This window comes from Bemisia tabaci, chromosome 1 (assembly GCF_918797505.1).
Source record: "Bemisia tabaci chromosome 1, PGI_BMITA_v3".
NCBI classification, from domain to species: Eukaryota; Metazoa; Arthropoda; class Insecta; order Hemiptera; family Aleyrodidae; genus Bemisia; species Bemisia tabaci.
In genome coordinates this window covers 11,872,975-11,896,655 of record NC_092793.1, presented here as the reverse complement: position 1 = coordinate 11,896,655, position 23,681 = coordinate 11,872,975, and the positions used below count along the sequence as shown (strand labels likewise).

At 38.3% G+C, this 23,681-nt stretch overlaps 1 protein-coding gene across 2 annotated transcripts in view; it reads left to right on the top strand.

Annotated features, from left to right (window-relative positions):
• MESR6 (misexpression suppressor of ras 6) overlaps positions 1-23,681 on the top strand; it is a 660,344-nt gene that overhangs the window by 174 nt on the left and 636,489 nt on the right. For both annotated transcript variants that reach the window (XM_019053727.2, XM_072296138.1), the window contains exon 2: positions 6,218-6,363. In XM_019053727.2, the coding sequence (XP_018909272.2) occupies positions 6,218-6,363 (146 nt within the window). The remainder of the gene's footprint in view (positions 1-6,217; positions 6,364-23,681) is intronic.

Genomic DNA, 23,681 nt, shown 5'->3' with positions numbered 1-23,681 from the left:
TTCAACGTGTATGTAATTACTTCGATTACTTTGTCTCACAAGCCCCACAATCGTGCGTTATGTTACCTTCACGTGCTGCTGTAGGAGCTGACATTTTGGATGGTCAGCTGTCTAACAAGTGGCTCAGTGTGGCTCTGCAGAGATTCGCGCTCTGCCTTTCGATCCTTTCATGTTACTGATATGGGCTTGATAATGGTTCAACTTTTTTACCTCAGGTCAAACATTAATTTTAATTGACCTTTCATGGCCTTTACTTATCTAATCAAATTGCTGACGAATCTTTAATGAACTAAATCAGTTTCTCTGTAACTCTCTCCCACGAATTTTACCGCCCGCTACTGGTGCCACTCACCGCACCCGAGATCCGGTGTCCATCGCGAATGCGAATCTCTGCGAAACGTAATAAGAATTCCAACCCCCAGCTGTCGGTATCCGCAACCCCTGCGCCTTGTTGTCAAAGGTGCTAATGATGCTGCCAAGTTTTATCGCTATAGAATAATTCCTGGCCCCTTTTTTTCTTTTTTCTTTCTTTTTTTCTTTTTTCTTTTTCTTTCTTTTTTTCTTTCTTCTTTTTCTTTTTCTTTCTTTTCTTTTTCTTTTTTTTTTCTTTTTTTCTTTTTTCTTTTTTTTTCTTTTTCTTTTTTCTTTCTTTTTTTCTTTTTTCTTTCTTTTTTTCTTTTTTCTTTTTTCATTTTCTTTAAATGGCCTTAGATGCTAAAGCACTGCTTTAAAATAAAATTATTTTACTACTACTACTTCTTTTCTTTTCTTTTTTCTGTTTTCTCTTTTTTCTATTTTTCTTTTTCTTTTCTTCTTTTTCTTTTTTGTATTTTTAACGATGTAACCTTAATTTTCATGTAAATGTATTACTATCATATGCTAAAGCACCGCTTTAAAATAAAATTATTTTACTACTACTACTCTTTTTCTTCTCTTTCCTTTCTTCTTTTCTTTTTTTCTTTTTTCTTTTTTTCTTTTTCTAAGATAAAATTATTTTACTACTACTTTTTTCTTTTTTTCTTTTTTTCTTTTTTTTCTTTTTTTTTCTTTTTTTTTTTCTTTTTTTCTTTTTTTCTTTTTTTCTTTTTTTTTCTTTTTTTCTTTTTTTTCTTTTCTTTTCTTCCCCCAATTTTTGACCATGTCCCAAGTTACTCCGAAACTAGGAGTAGGTAACTTAGAACACCAGTAGAAATCCAGCAATTCAAAACCAGTTTGCCCTTTTAATTGTCAGGCTCTTCTAGGCCAACATATCGATGGCTTATGCGAACAATATCGCCTATCTGCAAACTCGCCATTTCTGTAATTTTAAGGTTGGATTTTCGATTTTTTCATATATTACAGCGTCATCGAAGAGCTCCCCTTCAGAATTGGAAAAAAACTTAAATCATCAGCTTGCGTATTTTATACTGAAGAATGCGGCAGAGCTGCTAACCCATTTCTGTCCAAATTGTCAGTTAGGCGGTATTCTGCCGTCATTAAGGAAGAACGCCGTATGAACATTCGAGAGTTGCCAAATTTCCCTTGATAAAACATGTACTTTTGACGACTAACATGCACATTTTTCTTTGAAATTTCCAGATGCATTAGATTACCTAAATTGCGTACGAAATAGTCTGAAAATTTTGGGAAAAAATATTCACAAATTTCCCCGTAAATTCGGTTTTTATCGGAGGAAAGGCAATGTCTGAAGGTTCATACGGCGTTCTTCCTTAGCACGGCAGTATTGTTCGTTAGCCCCCGATATGGGACAATAAATCTTAATGATTTAAAAAAGGAACACGAAAATTTATCAAAAAAAAAAAATCCTAATTCAAGCTAATTGTAAGCCACACAAAATAGAGCCAGATAATTCTAGGAGCTCGTGTCTTACTTAGGTACACTAAAAATTAAAGGCGGACTGACATGGCGTTACAGTTAATCCTTCCCGTCTAATAAAAACCTATTTTTTGTGTATTTAAGGGGACTTTTACGGTGATATCACTATTCGATCACATGAGAGCTCGTGTTTCCGACACCAATGCTTACGAAGCTATAAAACCAGCAGAAAAAAAGAAAAAAACAGAAAAAAACCCGCCAATGCTTTAAAATCACCTCTCCACGTTCGGTAGAAAGATGATTTTTGTGTATTCTGAATAAGCTTGGCATTGGTGATGGCACGGGGATATCACTATTCGACCACGTTATAAAATCTCTTTTTTCCTGCACCGAAAATTGAAAGTGAGGTGGTAATGCAATAATGTACTTAATTATATTTTAGTGTTTGAGAGTAAGCATGATATTTGACGGAGATATGATCATTGGGTCACACGTGGAAGCTCTTATTCCAGTGCGAGGCTCTGGTATCTCACTCTAAATGCTGACGAATGCTGAATTCCCGAGCTGATTTCTGAGTAAAAGGAAGCACGAACTGAATATGTCGATCGACCGTTTCCACGACTTTTTCTCACGCGCCAGGAAATGCCAGGAAAATATCGTACCTATCAGGAGATCGCAGGGATGCCAGCGGTTTGGAAAATCGCGAAAATTCAGGGAAAATCAAGGAATTCGCAACGACTGGAAAAGTCAGGAAGTTTCTGACATAATCCAGTAATCTCTCAGACATATCATTGATCTTCCAACTGTTTACCCTTTCTTGTCGTTTTTGAGGTGATTCGTCAAGCTCAAGTGACGTGATAGAACTGGCATGCGATGTATCGCATAGATTCGGTGAAAAATCTCGGCAGAATTTAAATTTAAAGTTTCCGGATAGATTCCGTTTTGCATAGTTCATATTCTTTTGTTATATTCCGTGCCACTTGTTTATTTATAATCCTCCCATAAAAACCACCCATTTGTAAATACAATTCTAGCTGAAGCGCACTTCAGCTATGCATTCACCAGCACAAAAATGTCAAAGAAAATCGACACGCCCAGCGTGCATGGAGGCTATTTCCATTTAAATCTTCCGTCACATTCTTACGGCGCAATGATACAACTATTTGAACTCTCCGGAATGCGTGAGGTATCACGCCGCATTTGAAGGCGTTTTTAAAACAGCCAAGTTCCGTTATCGGAATAATCGTTTTGCACTGTTCATATTATTTTGTTTCCATTTCTAACCACTTGTTTATTTATAATCCTCCCATAAAAACCACCTATGCTAAATACAATTCTAGCTGAAAGCGCACTTAAGCGCATTCAAGACTGCAAAAATGTTAACGCAAATCGAAAAGGCCAGCGTGCATGAAGGCTATTTCAATTGTAATCTTCCGTCGCATTTCTAAGGCGCAATGATACAACTATTTGAACTCTCCGGAATGCGTGAGGTATCACGCCGCATTTGAAGGCGTTTTCAAAACAGCCAAGTTCCGTTATCGGAATAATCGTTTTGCATAGTTCATATTCTTTTGTTATATTCCGTACCACTCGTTTATTTTTAATCCTCGTAGAAAAACCACCCATTTGCTAAATACAATGGACCACTAGACAAGGCACGAATTCAAGCATTCTGATACATGTTTCTTAACCAGAATTTCACGTAGAACACGATTCGCGCAACGAAAATTACTGAAACCAACCCCTAACGAAGATAATAACTTTTTTATTTCACATTGGTTACGCAGATTTTGAACTGCCCGCTCACAAGAAACTCAAACGGGGAACGTAGGAAATGTTTTCAAATCCAAAATTTGGTTGTTCTCGGATGGAGAATAACCAATTTCAATACCAATATATCCTTGATTTTCCTAAAAAATCGCAAAAATTCGATATAAAAGATTGATATATCGACTCGTTAACGTTAAAAATCGATTCTACAAGAAAAAATACGTAGGTGTCGGTGTACTGCAGTCATATGATGTGCATTTAGTCATCCATGAATCAAAAATGAACAATTTCAATCTCAAAACATCGTCCATTTTTCGTAAAGAATCTTAAAAAAATCGATAAAACCGATCGGTATTTCGACTCGTCAACATGAAAACTCGATTTTGCATGTAAAAATACGTAGGAACCGCTGTGTTTAACATGTGTAAACAACGATAACAACTCTCGTAGACACATCAATTCAACAAGAAAATAGCGAAAATAAGGCCGGAGTTTGACCCCTTTGCCCCCCCCCCCCCCCCATAACTCGAAAACGGTTCCTATACTCATCTTGAAATTTTTTCCTGAGTTTTCTGTTATTATGAGCTTCCACTTAAACCTTGGTTCCATGGTCGAATCGAATACCGAAAAAGGGGCGAAAGTCAGCCCTTATTTTGGGAGGCTCTCTCCTTGTCTAGAGATGAAATTTTGGAAAAATACATTCAGTAGCTTGTTAAAAGATGACAAGCCTTAAGGTGATTCGTCAAGTTCAAGTGACGTGGTAGAACTGGCATGCGATATATCGCATTGATTAGGTAAAAAATCTCGGCAGATTTTGAATTTTTAGCAAAAAAAAAGGACGATAGCCCCTCCGCATGAGCCTAAAGAATCATTCTAAACCCATAAAATAAAGAATGATTCTTTAGGCTCATGCGCAGGGGCTAACGTCCTTTTTTTGCTAAAAATTTAAATTCTGCCGAGATTTTTCACCGAATCTATCCGATATCGCGCGAAATGTTGCTCATGACAGTCTCTGCGATATAAAAATCTGGCAACCTTAACCTTGACGCTTTGGCTCAGCTATAGCAAGTTGTTTATAGTTTGAACAACACATGGTGGGAAATGAACATTGCTTGATTGAGAAGCTTGCTGAAACCGTTGTAGTGCACGATTTGACTCACGTAGAGCTTTGAGTTTCTAGTGAGCGGGCAGTTCAAATTCCTCGTAACCAATGTGAAATAAAAATGTTAATATCTTTGATAGGAGATGATTTCGGTAATTTTCGTTGCGCGAATCGTGTTCTACGTGAAATTCTGGTCAAGAAACATGTATTAGAATGCTTAAATTCGTACCTTGTCTAGTGGTCCATCGCCGTTGAGTAGTTTTCCATTTGAAAAATAAAGAAGTATGATGGGAAGTCTGCAACGTCGCAAACCGAGATACCTGGTTGCGGACTCATACCGTCGAAGTGCAAACTTGCAACTCGAACGTGGAAGTTAAATTGAATCAATGGGTAAGATTCATTACAGCACCTCATACTTTCCGTAAAAAATTGAGCCCATTTTACGTGAAAGGAAGCGAGTTTAATGTCAGAGGTAGAAGAGGAAAATGTATGAGAAACAGTCTAATGGTGGCGATTCCAATTCTTCACGGTTTTCACGGAGAACGAAATGTCCTTACTAATATTGCCCTTGTAACTTTTGTTTGTGGCTGAGCTCTGTATTCAATTTTCCTTCATTTGAGAGAGTAGGCAATATGCGCTCTCAAGAGTTTGATTAGTGGTATCAGAATCTTTGGTCCCGTCCCGTGGCCAAGAAACGCCTAGAAACAGTGATTCTAGATTTTGAAATTTTTCACCCCAAGCCTAAAAAACTCACACGTTGCACATGTTTTCGTTTGGTTCAGAGGTTAGGTTAAGGCTTTCCTCTTTTAACTCCCCTTTGTGCCCCCCTTTCGTGTATATCACCTCAGTAGGATAGCATAGTACTGCCGCATCAACAGGAAGACCATTTGAAACCAGTGGCGTTGCGTGAATTGCGATGTATCGATTGTTATGCTTCTTAATCCTATGGTAAAGAATCGATTGTTAAGGTGTTTGCTGCGAACACCTTGTTTATCGATCCTTCTCCATAGGTTTAAATGGCATAACAATCGATTTATCGCAAGGCACGCCACGCCACTGTTTGAAACGCCTCCGGATCTCCAAATGGATTGCATTTTGCAAAAAGGAACCATGAGCATTGCAATGTTGCTAAGATTGTGAAACTTCCTTTGTCTTGGAAAAAAAACCTGATTATCCATTGACAGTTTCTATTTTACTCGCTGAAAACTGTGAATTTAAGACAAAAATTACCATGTAAATTTCATATTTTTTCATGATTTCAGTTATATTACTGCAAAGGATGAATTTGCACAATCTTAGCATAATTGCAATGCTTCTGGTTCCTTTTTGCAAAATGCAAGCTAGTTGCGAAAAAAATCAATAGATTTCAAATTTTGCGATATTTATTCGATCCTTTTAAAATTTCACTTTCCATCTCTGTTTGATGCACTCGCCAAAATTCAATTTAGACTATCTACTTTGTGTCGAGTCCTCGTGTTTTTACCACTTTGTTCTTGTTGAGTAAATGCTGTCCGTTGTTTTCCATTTCAGGTTTTGCCGTTCATCTACCGGGCGATGGGCTCGAAACACCTCCCGTTAGAGGGCAACACTCTCGTGCACCTGGATTCGCATCCGGACATGCTCATTCCCCGAGGAATGCCGGCTGACACGGTTTGGAATCAATACGATCTCTTCAGGTAAGAGCGTGCATTACTTCACTTGGACGTATTTCTATCAAACAGAGTTATGTGCAAGTGAGAAATATGAAGCGAATTTTCGCGATCGAATGTCATTCATCAAACGAATTGATCAGTGCTGAGTGATGCCGATGATCGGTGATGTCAGGAGCCAATCAGAGCTCAGATTTTTTTCCTAAATGAAATTAAGAAGAAAATAAGAAAACACGAAACACTAAAACACAGAAATTGCGAAAACACCAGACTTGAATTGACAAAACACAACAACAGATAGAGATGACAGAACAAAAATTTTGGTGAGAGATGAAGTTTCTGACATCGATTGCATCAATTCAAAAATCGAATTCAAGTCCCGAGGTGAATTCGAAATTTCAAATTGATGGATTTCAACGGTCTCTGGTGAGACCAACGAAGAAGTCGAATATCATTGAAAAAAAATGCACAATCGTCGAATATCATTCAGCGGTGAATGATATTCGATCGCGAAAATTCGCTTATGGGGTGTGCTCGTCTGTTCTCTGGCCGTAAGAGTGAATGAGAATAATAAAGCGCCAGTGACGTCAACGGAGATGGATGATGCCGTCGTCGGGGCTCCTCGCAGTGGACATTAACTCATGAGCCCTGTCCACGACGCTCTCGTGCCATGCCCGCGGCTCATATATCCCGCATTCAGTTGGCACATAGTTCTCTTTGTTTAATTTAAAATCCCGCTTTTCCAATAGCTTCAAAAGGAATTACGCCCTCTTTTACGTTGTTTCTTATGCAGCTTTCTAGAGCACACCCTTACATTTCTCACCTGCACATAGTTCTGTTTGATAGAAATACGTCCACTTGTCTCTCATTTACGGAATGCGATAACATTGTGGCTTATCAAGTTTCATACTTGTAGAATTTGTGCCCGTGCCCTCGTGGGCGAAACAAGGATAGGCCTCTCCAGAAATCTGCCAGCCTCCCCCAATGTAGCATATTTCAACGTAAAATTCGAGATATTTTGAAATTAAGTTGGGATTTTTTACGATTTTTTCGCGATAAAATCGCCAGGATCGCATCATCACCCGAGTGATTATCCTCAATCTTGTCGAAATTTTATCCCTTTTAAATTGCGTTCGATAAAATCGACATTCTGTATAAATTTATCACGATTTTTTGTTCGCTAAAATTGCGAACAATCGCCGTCGATAAAATCACGATTTTATCGCAAATCTCAATTTATCGCAATTTTTTTTATCCGATAATATTGCAAGAAATCGACGTCGATAAAATCGCGACGCAGTCTCCGATCAAATGGCAACTTATCGCAATCAATGCTACTTGGTCCCCTGGGAATGCATAAGGGATTTTGAGAAAAAAGGTGCGCGACTTTTCGGTCATTTTTGAAAATGCAATTCAATCAAAATTGTTCCTGAGACATCTCAATTTTCAAAATTTTTCGAAGGGTCCTTGGAGTTCCCTTTATGATATTGATGGCCAAACTGCCGTACCAAGGAAAAACGCCGTATGAACATTCGAGAGTTGCCAAATTTCCCTGGATAAAGCATGCAATTTTGACGACATTAATGCTTACTTTTCGTTGACATTTTCAGATGTATTAGATTAAATTGCGTACGAAATCGTCTGACAATTTTGGAATAAAATATTCGCAAATTTTCCTAGAAATTCGGGTTTTATCGAAGAAAATTTGGCAACGTCTGAAGGCTCATACGGCGTTCTTCCTTAGCACGGCAGCAAAGTGCAAACTACGTATCTCCGTTTGCAACGGTGCAGACTTCCTGTCATACACTACTATTTTTTCATCGGAAAACTAGTCAAGTCGATGTTTTGAAAACTTTCTTGATTTTTCTTCTCATAATTGGACGTATTTCTGTCAAACGGAACTATGTGCATTATGACGTGAGCCCTGTCATGCACATATTCTTATGAGTCTCAGGGCTCATGTCTTAATGCACATAGTTCCGTTTGGCAAAAATACGTCGTATTAGCTGAACATTCCGTAGAAATTTCAAGTTGTATAGTTGACTGGATTCTCTTCGAAAAAATAAAATAAGCGCAGAGACTTTGAAACACTGCACTGGAGATACGTGGTTTCGCAATTTAGCCATTGATATGCTCTTTTGCCCTTTCCCTACGAAAAACACTCAGTTCTACTATCCATGGTAAGACTTGGGCTTTGTCAGCTAACTAACAAGACATAACGATTTGACGAGAAAAGATTTCTTGCTCCAGAAATATCTCGTCAGGGTGAAAGCATGTCATTCAGAGTCCAGATTATGAGAACTGTCTGGACGGCAGTGGCGATTTAACGAGTTGGCAAAACTGTTGTTCCTCCATTTAAATCCATTAAAATTATCGATTAATAAAAATATCGAGGCAAGTCGCCTCACCAAGAATCGATTGCTTTAAGTATATATATTTAAATGGAAGAAACATGGTGTTGCCACCTTTCAAAAATGTCCACTGGCGGACGGCATACAGTCATACACTGTTCATACTTTATGCGCCATGGGCCACCTCAAAACATCAAATGAGGGGCTCGAAGGACAAGACGCATGAGTGCAGTTTTTGCTTTTTCGAGAAATACGTGTTCGAAGTTTCGAAATCACGTGAAACCTTATGGCAGAAAGAAGGTTCCTAACTGATTTTTTTATGTTTAGTAATTGGAATTTGGGATCGAATTTTTAACAGAATATGCAGTAAGACTAGATTTATTTGAAATCATTAATATCTCGATTTTCTCCAAAACTACACTTGGGTATGCGCCTTGCCCTCCAGGTCCCTCAAATCTAGTGTGTTAATTGCCTGTTTTTTTTTTTTTTTTTTTTTTTTTTAAATAGTCTTATTACTAAAAAACTGGGTGAGGGACGAACAGCTTTATTAGCGTATCAGAGCCAGACTTATAGCTTTTGCGAATGAAAAATATTCAACATAGCAAAAATTCAAGACGGATGCCAGGTGCAATAAACGTTATCGAATTCAACAGGAATTTAAATAAAGTAAAAACTAAAATAAAAAAGAAGAATAGAAAACACTAAAATCGTGGATTATTGTAACTTAACTCAGGCTCAAAGTTTGGTGTGTTCAAACATAAGGAGCACCGGCTAAAACTTTTGCCTTGAAAGTTCCTGACGAATCTGTTTCTGTTGTGAAAAGTTTCAAGTATTTAAATTTCCGGTCAAAAGTTTCTTTTGTTAAAGTAAAATCAGTGGGCTGTTTGTATTTTTTTGAATCTGACACAATGAATTCCTAACGCTCGTCAGAAAACTACTTCAAACATTTTAGTTGGATCTAATTCCACCCATCAGTAGTCTTCCTCCGATTTTTTTTCTCAGTGGATGACGAAACTCACTAAAACTATGAAATAATTCTGAAATCAGTCCCGTATCAGTTTCTGCGTTTGAACGTCGTTATCAATTGAATGGGTCGTTTTTAAGTGGTGAGCCCTCGGTTACCTGAGAACACTAGCTTTTTGGGGCTCATTTTAAAAAAGACATATTTTCTTTCAAAAATGACCTGTTCAATGATTGCGCTGAACCTCAAACCGAAAGGATCATCTGAAGTTATCAACTGATCAACTGTCACTTGAATTTCTTTTTATCTGTTTCCTATGATAACCTAAAATTAATAATGAAAATTGGATTCCCTGATGTTTTCAAGAGCTCTTATCTCTTGGCAGTCCTATAGCAAATTCAATTAGCCCTAATAATTGGTTTCATCTAGGAATTTTTCTTTTTCCATTATCACCCCGACGGGTGCCATAAAAATTTGGCTGAGATAATATATAGTTAGATACATTCCCCTCTTTTTTAAATAAAAATGAAACAAAAAACAAACGATGATGGTAAGAAGCATCAATTTGACGTACTTCTGACGAACGGAACTATGTGCATTATGACGTGAGCCCTGTTATGCATGTATTCTTATGAGTCTCAGGGCTCATGTCTTAATGTACACAGTTCCATTTGATAGAAATACGTCCAATTGTGATGTAGCCTTCAGCGTAAATGGCGTCCTGAAAGTGAGCGACGATAATTCAGGGATCAATTTTTTCGGCCAAGGTAATTAGACTTCGTTTGGCTATGTTAGGCCGACCCTTACGAACTCTTTTTTCAATGTAGTTCCTTAAAAAAAAATCATGGCGAGTCGTGAAAGTTTCACAAGTTCAGCAAAAAAGTCTCTCGAGTTCTACATGGAAGAAAACAGTTTTATTTTTGCGCAACAAATCGATTTCTGAAGTATTGTCAGTCACTTTCGGGATATCGCGTGTAGTTTCTTTTAATATCAATGTGATATATAGTTTAAAGCAGAAAGATATCTATCATGGACACTTAATGGGATGTATTTATGGTAAAAGGAACTATGTGCATAACTTTGCGTGCACACAGTTCCTTTTAGCACAAGCACGTCTAATTCAAACTAAAGTTTTCGCTCAGTGCTGCTCAATGATTTTTAAATTGTTGCTTATATATGAAAGAAATAGGAACTAATGAGATGTGTCTTATGCATCGATAATTTTATTCAATGTAGTAATCAGAAATCAGTCCATTATCGACGTAAATAACTGTAACAAATGATCAGGTAACAACAAACGAAGCTAATTCATTCAAAAATACATCTTACAACTAATTAATAAAATCAATCATATTTAACAATTATATTGACTTTTCTAAGAATTCAAATCACTTTAAAATGCTATCCTAAAATCACAAAAAAGATCAATGTACAGGAACTTGGGCCCAAATACCAAACAGTAAGATAGGTTTTCTGATGACCTTGCATGTTGAACTGATTGTATGAGGGTGAGAAACTATAAACTTTCCCGAATTTCGTTTCTCCAAGATCTAAGTTCTTAGGATACAAAGCAAATCCATTTTAAATCGAGTATAACAGATGTCAACACTTACTTATCTTAGTTTGAACACAATTTGTCATGGTCTAATTCAATGAACTTTAAAAAATAGTGAGGCTGATCGCATGAAAAATCGAATGCTGAAGGTCTCTGCATCCTTACTTTTCCTTCCGTTTAATGAAATCTCCGAAACTTATTTGTAAGCTGTTACATGTTGAATTTGAGTATGGACAGTTTTAAATAGAAAGCCCGCAAGCAGGAATAGAATAAAATCAAAATAAAAAATTAATTAAAACCCTTCAGCACACCAAATTTTGAGGAAAGGAGAGTTCAAATACCCCTAAGACTCGCGGGAGAAATTGTTTATGTCAGTTAAGAAGTTATACTTCCGCAAAGATAGGACTGAGTGACGCAATATCAAGATCTCTCATGGAAAATTATTGGAAACAAGTGAATAACTAATCTTGAGAGTATAGAACGGTTATCTCACAGCATCGTTTGACGTCATTTTTAGCATTAAGTCGCGTACATCTGTCAGAGTAAAAGAGTAACAAAGCCTCCCTCCCTTCCGAGCATTATTTTTGAGCACACAAAAACATGATGTCAAAGTCACTATGGAATTGGTCGAATATTTTTTTTTCGAATGTTTGTATTCCCTTCCTTACTTCGATCGTTAAATAAATCTGTTGTAGTTAGTCAAAAATCTTGTGAATTTAGATTTTAAATCCACGAGAAAGCAAAGGTCAGAAACATTTCAAGCATACAACTAAAATTGAAAAGAAAATATCAGTAGCGGTAACAAGTACTGATGTTCTCTTTCGCAACGATGCATACACTGTGTGAAGCAAATTCCAAAGTTTAAGTAATTGCTTCAATCTCTGACGATGCCTCACTGAGCGTAATTAAAAGCAAGGAAGAGATCATTGATAAGGGGTCAGCATTGACAGATCAAGTAGATAAACGGATCTACTAATTCTGAAAAATGGGAAATCGATGGAAATTTCCTCGTACAGAAATCAGTAACAGGTGGCGAATTCAATTGACTGATCACTTAATTTTACTTTAATCACAGAGATCATACCTAAAAACTTAATAGAAAATACAATGCTCGCCCAGATACCGAGCGCACAGCTAATTATAAAAGTACAAAAATAAGGAATTAACAATGATTGCAAGCTAAATGTTAAAATAAAAAACCCATTACTACCCTCAGGATCCTAACATATCTGAAAATGTATTAAAATAGACTTCCCACGGTTTTCTGAAATTATTTTGTACCGGATCCTCATTTTAGTCAAACTGGTATTAGCCAGGTCACATCAGCAATGTTTGAAAATGATGACTAACGTTGATATACGTTTTTTTAAATAGGGAGAAAACAGAATCGCCAACATCTGCGAATGAGTCTTGAAGAGTCGCATGCGTACGTTTGAAATAATTTTTTAGTTCGAACGAACCCAAAAAAAGGAAAGCGTGATGCAAATAATGATACATCTGATATACCTATTAGTTAGAACTGATGATAAATGTAGTATCTTTTTGTAGCCTCCTTCCTTCGATTCCTACGTATTTTTAACGTTTAAAAGTGTGTGTTTTTTTAAAAAAAACAAATATCATAAGGGATAATGTTTTTTGTTAGAGAGAAAAATCGAAATTTACCTGGATTTTTTATCCACCTGGTGCGATAAATCGAATATCAGTTTGACCATAACAAGTTCTGGTCCTAGCTCACAATGATGGGTTAAGAAATCGATGGTGAAATCCAAAAAACGCGTACCCCGATTGCAATGTTTCCAAATCTCTTCTGACGTTTCATTTTTTATTTAGATAAAGCGACTGAATTTTAACTGTTTGAATTTTTCCGGAACATTTATGAAGTTTGAAGGTAAATTAGGAAAATCCCAAAAAGTAATATCTATTAGTTTTTCTCAGAAAAAGTAAAATGTAACTGAATATTTGCAACGTTGCAGATCAAGATGCGTGTAATTTGAGTTTCATCAACGAGATGCTCTCATGGCGAGGAGCGTAAAAACGTCCTGCTGATTCTTTTTCAAGGATATCGGTAAAAATGTTGTGAATTTCACACAACTGTTGACAAAATTGTACGGTATTAAGTGAAAAAAACAAAAGAAACAAATTGTGAACGGGGTTTTAAACCAAAATCACTAAAATTCATCAACCATTGTGTAAAATTTACATAACTATTCCCTTTTTTTGTCATGGGAATCCTGATTTACTAAATTTTTCTCTGTTTTCGCAAATTTAGCGAAGAAAAACATAATCCGTCCCATTTTTAATGAAAATGTTGGTGGTTTTCGGAGGGAACAAGATTAAGCTAAAATCCTGCATTTAATACTTAGGAACTTAAATTAAATCATAGGTTTGTTATCTAAAACAAAAGTAAACAAAAACAAAAAATATATTACGCGTCACCGGGAAATTTTTTGGGAGAGGTAACTTATTAAGTATGACTGTCAAAAGGATCTTTTAACGTTTCAGCGCTGAACGAAGCTCGGTGAAAACATCCCTTGCGCTGGGACTTTTCTCAAAGAAAATAACCATTCAAAATTACTTTCATCACCCAGCTTACGATTTTGGCACCTCAGATGCTATTTTGAGTGAAACAGTCCAACACATAATGTACGGCGCTCTGTGGAAGACAATGCGCTACACAATACCGATCCAAAAATCGTAAAAGCTCAACTTACGTGTCCAAAACTCAGGGTTACCATCCAGTCGAAGCACTACGGATCGTACCGGGGTCAAATCTACGAACACAACTTGTGTGGCAACTCAACTTCCTTAGTTGTAACTCATCCGTTCGAGTCACGATAAATCGAGCCCGGAATAGAACACATGAACACAACTTCCGTGGTCAACTAATTTACACTGTAATCTCAAGCACCGTACATGGTATCCAAGGCCAACCCGACGAACACAACCGCGGTGGCAATCCACTGTCTGAGGGACAAGGAGTTACCGAAAATGAAAACCGACCCGAGGATGGTGAAAAACTTCCGAGACGTAGTGATAACGACGCACAAGAGGGGCCCGAACTCACTGATGGTGGCGAAAACGAAGAACTGACCGACCGCGTTGGCTATGGACAGAACAGCGATCTGCCAGATGATCCGAGGGTGCCTGTTGACGAAATCGTAGAAATCCACCACTTCCATCGTGAGACACATGGCGATGCCCAAGAAGACGGTCGACCACTTATTCGTGCTGGCCATCATGTAGCGGGACTTGGTCTCGGACTCGCTGCGCATCCGTTCTTCAACGGCACCCAAGAGCCCGTCCAGACACAGGGACGCGATGAGGAAGAGCTCGCCCCAACCGTAGACGGTCTTCTTGGAGTCCTTGTAGGTGAACATGATGATCCCGGCGACGACGACCGAGACGAAGAAGTACTGCCGCCAGGGGTAGGTCTTCTTCCCGAAGAGAACGCTGAGGACCATGATAGGGACCGGCTTGGCGGACTTGGCGATGACCTGGGCCGGGTAGCTGAGCCATTGGAGGGACATGAAGCTGCAGACGGTGGCCCCGGAGTAGGCGAGCCCGGCGCAGACGTAGAAGACGGTTCGGGTCGGGTCCTCTCCGTTGGGCTTGACGACCATCGAGACCTTGGCGAAAATGTAGCTGACCATGCACTGGACGAAAACTAGGACGATCATGCTCTCGAACTCCTCCTTCTCCGGGCCGTAGGTCCCCTTGATGGTCAGCTCCTGGAGGAGCCCGTAGACGATGTGGCACACGAAGATCCCGGCTGCGTAAACGAGGAATTTCTGGTCTCGCATTTTGGCTTTCTTTTATGAGCGGCTCGCGAAAATTGAGGAGGGATTCGGGTCGACATACGCCGCTCGGCCGAGACGTGCAAACTGGGCCTTATCACTGGTCGAGAGTGTGATCTGAGTGGATCGTGTCCGACTCAGTCGCGCTATTATCTCATGATTTTGCCCCCACAATGCCATCCATATCGCGGGCGGCGGCGGCGCGGTGCGCGGCGGATCGAGCATGTGCATGCGGAGTCGGTGATTTCTCAAATTTAGAGTCTGACCCATGGCCGATCCACCAGGAAAAAACGCCGATATCCGCGGATCATCCTTGTACCGGCGCACAGTGGAGCGAGCCAACGGAAGAGGTCGCACATCCTTTGGAAACTTTCGAAGCTCATATCTATGTTGATGCGAAACCAAGACGTTTAAAAGAGCTTCATGGTTCCACGTAAAATTTCCTCCAAGAAGCATTCCTTAAAATTTTAATAGAGAACTTGCAGGTGTCTGAAATTTGATGGATTTCGTGTTTAAGTAGAAACTGCTAGAGTGAACTAAACACGAGAATACCCTTGGTTCATGAATCGAACAATTATTGGAGAAGATATAACAAAATGATTTAATCTGCTAAAATACACGTGTTCAAATGGGATTTGCCGCCAGATGACGTCATTAGGCGGTGCATTTTCTCACTTTTAAATCTATTTTTATACTATTTCCCGTATCATAAAAAATTATAAAAAAATACCTTGAATTCAGCTCTTCAAGCACTTTCAGATGAAATTTGCATGAGATTCCTCCATTATGACGAAATACACATCAGAAATTGCAGTATTGGTCAAAAATTTTATGTGTGACATCTCCGAATAGCGTTTTCCACTGTGCGGCTATTGTACCGATCGGTCGGGTCCTGATAAACGCACCCGCGCAAGGCTCAATCGCCGATCCAATGATAAGGTTAATGATCTCCGCAGGTATCATACATCATGGTATTAAACGAATTTTAGTAGCTTTAGTGATTGACAAGTAGCTTCGTGCGGCGTCTCCAAATTGTATGCTATATCATCGTAATTTTTAAGGTGATTCGATGGATGCCATATTATGTGTCAGAACGGCATGCGATATATCGCATTAATTGGTTCCATTTTTTCAGCTACTCGTCACTTTTCTCCAATTTTGAGATAGCAATTCCGTTGTCAGGATACTAGAGCACTCACTTACTAATTTTAACAAAGAAATTCAACGTAATAAAGGCGTGGTTTTTTTAGAGAGAAAATATTGCATTCGAGTGCAGTTTCGATATCAGTATCGAATGCGATGTTTTCTCTCTAAAAAAACCACGCCTTTATTACGTTTAATTTCTTTGTTAAAATTGGTAAGTGAGTGCGTTAGTCTCCTGACATCAGAATTGCGATCTCAAAATTGGAGAAAAATGACGAGTAGCTGAAAAAATGGAACCAATTGATGCGATATATCGCATGCCGTTCTGACACAAAATATGGCGTCCATCGAATCACCTTAAGGAATATCTTGTAAAAATTTCGAGCAATATTGTTGCAGTTCGTTCTCATCTGATGAAATGTGAAACACCGCAAATGAGATACGCGTTTTCGCAGCTCCTGCATTAAAATGTATCATTCCTGGAGCATTCTTTCAGCATTTAGAATAGGTTATTATTCTATGTGCTTCTTGCACATTTTTGATGGTCTGCAAAACGTAATCGATGGATCTGCATGTTTCTCAGAAATTTTGGAGGTACACCACATTAACGTCAAAAAATTTTAACTGCGTTTCAAATAGCCCCCTCAAGAATAACTGAGACTTGTCTTGAAGCTCAAAGCTCGTCTGCTTCTACAGAAACTATTTGGCTTTACCAAGTGAGTTCCGTCAAGCGCTGTAGCTTATAGCTCAATTAAAAAATTTTAAAATTAGGGGTACCCCAAAATTTGGCATCAATGGGTTATAATTTCTAAATGGTTCAGTTCTGTATGGAGCATATGTATATTTGAACTGAGGGTCCATGGTTTCTTCTAAATTATAAGAGCAGAATCGTCATCGTCAGCAAATGTTTAATGAGGTATGATGGACATAATGGTTGATACTCTAAGCCCCCTCTCGCTCCTCCCGTAAAATTAAAAAATTTCGATTATTCTATCTTCATTGAATGATTTACATTAAAAATGACCTACAGAAGCATAAAAACACAAAAACTTGCAACCTGCAGGCAATCCGGGGCGCGCAGGTGACCTTGAAATGCCCCCAAGAAAGTCGTTGCAGGAAATACATATTATCATCCTGTTGCAACTTCTTACTCTGGATTCATTTCGCATTGTGAGAAATGTTCGTGCCAAATTTTAGTTCAAAGGTTTTTTCTCGTGAGATTACTGAAGGAGAAAGAATAGCTTTGCAAAATTTTGTTTCATTGCTCCATATTTCAGAAAATGTTTGAAGTTTTTGAATTATAACATAGACAAAGTAATCAATCGCCTTAGCTTCATTTTTACCAAAACACTGCCAATATCATTTCGAGGCGTATTTTTTAATTTTTATCACTTGCTTTTTTATCTCCAAGAATAGTGAATAAGAATTCAAAATAAAGTAAAAGAACGAAAGTTTTTTTTTGCTTCGCGACGCTATAGAAAAACCTCTAACGCTACATCTAAAAAACCTCCACGAAAAAACACTTATCAACACGTTGGTAAGTGTTTTTTAGTGTAGGTTGCATACCTTGCCTCGAAATGAATTATTTCTATCACAAATTTCACAGCCTCCTACGAGTATTTCATGAAATTTTTCAAGAAGTTTCTATCGTTTCATGCCACCCCGTATTCCTGCATTCAAGGCGTGCTTTCACAACATGTTTTACGGATTTAAGGATGACGTTAGTAGCGCAGTAGCCTTGTTGATGCAGAAGTCGTATCTCTATTGATAATGGATGCAGGGACTTGATGTTTGGATAGATTTCACTATTTGTTGCTGATCTATTGATTTCGGTCATCAAAGCTTGATTCCATGACCAGTAAAACTGACCCATTGACATTCACCGTGACGTCGTCTCAAAACCGCTATCCAATCCGTTTAATCCAACGACACCCTACGTAGCAAAAATACTTTTCGCCTGTATGTTTTACCATCTGCCACCCAGAGACTTTGTCTTGTATGAGTCAATTGGTGTTTTTTTAAGATGAAAGTTTACAGTGGTGGAAAGGTGCAACATCATCCCTTATCGTATAGACAGTGGCTCGTCAGAGCCACCAAGTCATCCAAGTCAATTTCGAAGTCATCGCACGAGATGGACAAGGAGAAATTTGGTTCATAGTTAGAGAGAGGAGCAGAGATTTATCAAAATCAGCATCGTTGCCAAAAAGCATAGATTTGTCAGTAATTATCCAGAATTGCATCAACGCAACTTGATGTTTGCTCCGTTTTGCATAATCCTCTGATTTGACGTTAAAAAGCATGCATTGGCATAATTATTGATAAATACAGAACATCAATAAAATTTATGTGCAGACAAACGCTTTTCAATCAAAATAATACCAAATACTTTTACGCTTTTTACGCACACATGTATACGTAAGTAGAATAATTGCCTCCTCTCTCATAAACAATATTAATACTATCTACGTATAATGAATCATGAAAATAAGTAATTACCTTTTACCACACGGATCCTCATATGATCTTGCCTCTCTACTTAATTGCGTCATGCTTTTGTTGTGAGTTCGTAGGCACGTGTTGGTGTCATGTAAGTATCAGAATCAACGCTGAATAATTGGTACAGGGCTGATTACTTCGGCTAATTGAGGTTGCGTTTGGAGCAGATATCTGTAGCGAGAATGGACCACTAAACAGGGTGCTGAGAATCGTAGCACCACAGGATATATATTCTGTGTCAAAATTTCACTCAAAATTTTTTTTTTTTTTTTTCAAAAGTTCAAAATAAACAACTAATAAAGAAGAGAGTAATGTTCATAGTGTACGTTAGTATCAGTAAAGTCGAACTTCCCTCTCACGGAAAAACCAAAATTAACCTGCGGGCTGATTGTCAAGATTGATAGACAAAGCGACAGACAAAAAAAACATAGGGAGTACGGAACGATCCTATTGGTTGAAAAGGGTGATTCCTATAGACTAAGGGGTATAATGATGGACTAACTATCGGGTCTCCTGTGGGTTGTCGTTAGTTAGTCTACCTCCTTTGTCCATCGCAACCACCCGCCTCCACCAATAGGATCCCTCCATGTGCATGTTGTCCTCTTTGTCTATCGCTTTGTCTATCAATTTCAACAATCAGCCCGCCAGGTCAAATTGGTTATCAAGAGGAATGTTATCGTGTAACAAATAACCAATGTCACTTTACACAAACATTCGTCTTCTTCTCTGAAGCACGATATTTTTTATACTTGACAAAAAAATTCAGCGCTTCGTGCTAAAAAGTATCTCATCGTAAAGATTATTGGAAATGTTCAGTGATGAATTTGATACAGATAAACGTTAATATTTTGGCAAGCGTTAAGTTTGAATTGACAAGCAGAGGAGGCAATAATTTTTCAAAAGTTTAATTTAGAAATTTTAGAAGTTTTCATCGTGTTCTACACATAGTTTTGACTAGGAAACATAGTATTTAATATCCTACCCTGTTTAGTGATCTATTTTTTAGTATTCCCAATCTTCAACTATTACCATCAGCCGAGGATTTAAAGCTCCTTAAGACACGTAGCTCATCGAAAATTTTAGTGGAATTCGATACGAAATTACACTGACGGTTTTTAAGTATAGCTGTAAAATGTCCATTTAATTTTCAATCGTAATTTCTTTTAAACTCGTAGCTCGTAAAGAAGGTAACAATAATAAAATAAAAAATTAACGCGAACTGCATAGGACGTCGTTTCCCGAACGAAGGAACTTAACTCCATTCCAAGGTTTCAAAATTAATTTACATTATTCAATTTTTTGAAAGAATGTACCTACTCGTGCGGTCTTGGTCCAAAATTTTTCTAATTTTCGCACGAGATCTGAAAAAAAAAATCTATAAAATGTTCAATTTGAAAAGCCCAAGATTCTTGTGATGAAAATGCAATTCGCGAAGAGGAATTGGGTAACATTGAAATGTGGCTACGTTCTTTCATGAGAGAAATGACGAAGTGGCCTTCATAATTTTGCAGATCGACCAAGACAGGTTTTAAGAAAATTCTGGTTGTTATTCTCCGTCATTTCTCCGGTTTCTAATGAAGCAGTAATTATGTGAAATATATGTACTCAGGGCCGGATTAAGAGGGTGGCCACATGGGCCGCGGCCCATGGCGGCAAATCTATAGGAGGCGGCAAATTTTGCAATTTTTCTAAATGTAGGTATAAAAAAAATTCGGATTTAGAAAAAAAAATTACAAACGAGAAAAGGCAAGAAAATCTCTAATTTTCTGAGAGTATAGTAATTTCTAATTTTGGCGTCTTCCAGTGATACAAGAGACTGCACCTTTAATTAGTCGAGTTAAGAGAGAAACCAAACACGCAATTTGCCCTGGAACGGCGCGACTTACTCAGAAAGAAATGATAGCGAGGACTTTAGATGAAAAGGAGAGGCCCTCGGTGCGGAGATCGGCGTGTTAAACATATTAGCGCTTACAAGAGTGCACGAATACTTCACGCATTGCATCAAACACAGTGCGGCTATTGTGGTCAGCGTGAAATGGATAGCGCCTACAAGAATGCACGAATACTTCACGCATTGCGCCAAACACAGTGCGGTCAGCGTGAAACGTATAGCGCCTACAAGACTGTTTCTAATGAAGCAATAATACTGTGAAATACTGAAAACAGTAAGAAAGCTTTTGCTCCTTAATGAGTAAATACTTATTTTAAAGGATTTCCGACGCATATTGTGCCGTGCTGAGGAAGAACGCCGCATGAATATTCGAGACTTGTCACATTTCCTTCGATAAAATGTTTTATTTTTTTTTTTTGAAAGAAAGTTGTGAATATTTTCCCTCAAAATTTTCAAGAACTTTGGTGAAATTCCGTATAAAATTATTTGAAAATTCGAAAGGAAATATTAAATATACCAGGAAATTCGTGTTTCGTCAAAGGAAATTTGGCAACGCGTGAAGGTTCATACGGCGTTTTTCCTTAGCACGCCAGTATTGTTTCGACCACCAACAGATAGCGAAAAGCGGTAACTATTTATCCATGTGGTTGGAACACTCTCAAGAATACATTTTTAGACATGCCAGCGATTAAACTGCTCCTGTTATTGAGTTTTCTCCCGACTTTTCGAATTTTTGTGTCATTTTCCCACGGCAGCGAATTTTACCGGGTCAAACCGACTGCGGAATGCTTGAAACTAGCCGGGAACCCATCGGTCATAGACGACTGCTTCTCCCACGAAAAGCACAAGTTGCGACCAGCTGATGACCACAGTACACGTAGCCAGTGGCGTGGCGTGAATTGCGATATATCGATTGTTATGCCATTTAAACCTATGGAAAAGAATCGATAAACAGGGTGTTTGCAGCGAACACCTTAATAATCGATTCTTTACCATAGGTTTAAATGGCATACCAATCGATACATCGCAAAGCACGCCACGCCACTGCACGTAGCCATTTACTCAAATTCCAGCTCATGTTTATTCTGTGTTTACAGCAAAACAAGGTTTCGAGAGAATGATTTGCGACTTGACCCATATCCTTGTAACACAAAAACAACGCAATCAGACCCATACAGTTTCATCTCAAACAACTAGTACGGTCCCGGATTAAAGTTGGTGGAAAAAATTGTATGTTACCGGGACGTTTCGGGGAAACACGAGTCCGTTTAATTTTTTAGCCGAATCACAAAAAAAGCGCGGGAAATATAAACCAAGAAAAAAAAATTCAAACACAAATAAGTCTCTGCTGTGATTGCGATAGACTTCTCGTATCCTGATTAGTGTCGGCGAAGCTCTGACATTCGCCCTTCATGCCACGAATAATTTCTTCGCTGTACACGCTGTTTATCAAGAGATAAATTAGATGAAACACACTGTGTTTGCGGATTGCAAGTGTTTTTTCTCCTTCTTTTTTCTCCATTATCTTTTGTCAAAGGTCAGGTTTTACAGTGCAGATGATAACATTTCAAACTTCAGCTCGATGATAGGCAGAGGCAATCAAAGGAATTATTTAATGCTTAGTGAGCATAATTGATTTTAACGAATTGAGCCGATTCTGACAGAGTGAACAAGAAAAACGATTGTATTCAGAAGAAGAAAAAATTAGTGTATTTCCTTCGGAAAGTACGCTAGAAACGGAAAATAAAAAACGACGTGGGAAAAAATTATTTTTCAATCTATTTCTTAGAACTGAAGGGAAGGCTGCTGGTTGTAGGTAATTGCAGAATCGCAAATTCACTAACGAAAAATAGTCTAATTTTCAAAATTTTGATCGCAACTCTGCTGCAACATTATAAATATCAATTGAAAAATTCACAATCAAAATCACAAACATGTGAAATATCACAATTCGTCTTTTCTCGGACGAAGGAACGTAACTTAATTCCAAGGTTGCAAAATTGACTCAAACGCTTCAATTTTTTTTCAAGAATGTACCGATGTAATTTTTGTCCGAAATTTGTCTGAATTTCAAATGAAATGAGAAGGACCATCAGTGGTTTTCAGTTCAAAATGTCCAAGATTTTCCTGGTGAATATGCAATTTCCAAGTGGAAATTCGGCAATGTTGAAATATACTCATAGGCGGTTCTAGACCTTCATGCTTGGGGGTGCCCAGAGGTGGAAAATGTCGGAGACTGGCTCCGAAGGGGACGGTCGCTCAGGGGAGACCTAAGTTTCGGCCCTCAAGTTTAATCCCTTTCCTACCCTCCTTTCTCTTTTTCTCACCTTCCTCTCTACTTAAATGCCTATAAATTCAATGTAGAAAATTTTTAGCAAAACTTTCCATCAAAACTACAATCTTACCATAAAAAACAGTAGAATCTTTGTAAAACACGGCTATCAATATTAATTCTGTTTAAAACATTTTCAATTAATTGCTGGGATTTTTACACAGTGTAAGCGATTACAGAGTCTTTAAAAGCAGTAATTTCACCGTTCCGATAACCGTACGACTTAATTTTTGCTTGGGGGTGCCCGGCACCCACTGGCACCCCCGTAGAACCGCCTATGTCGACTGGAATCGCTTATACTTGCGTTCTTCCGTGAGGAAAACGACGAATTATGTCATTTTACTAAATGATTTTCATTATTTCATTGGCTGAGTTCAGCAGAAAAAAATCCAATTCACCAATGAAATAAAAGAAGAAGGAGGGGAAAACACCCATTGTCAGTCATAAATGATTTTATGCTTGGTGTATACAGGGCCGGATTTTCCTTCTTGCCACCCATGGGCCGTCTGAATTTTGCCGCCCCCTTCTCATTCGTTTTAAAACATCAATAAAAACCATCAAGTGAACAGAACGTGCCAGCGGGGGAGGTATGCGTAAGACGTGCTCACTCGTGTTGAACACATTTTTTGGGAAAGCCCTGTCAACACTACTAGCAAAAGGTCACGGAACTTTGCCCGAAAGTCAAGTTTCGTAAACCTATCTCTAATGGACAAGGCCTTCCATTCATAAGATATGAACGAAAATATTATGAAAGAACGAACACAAAATTTGGTTTAATGATTTTAACTTCCTCCGCCGCGCAGCGCCGACCGCGCCGTGTTT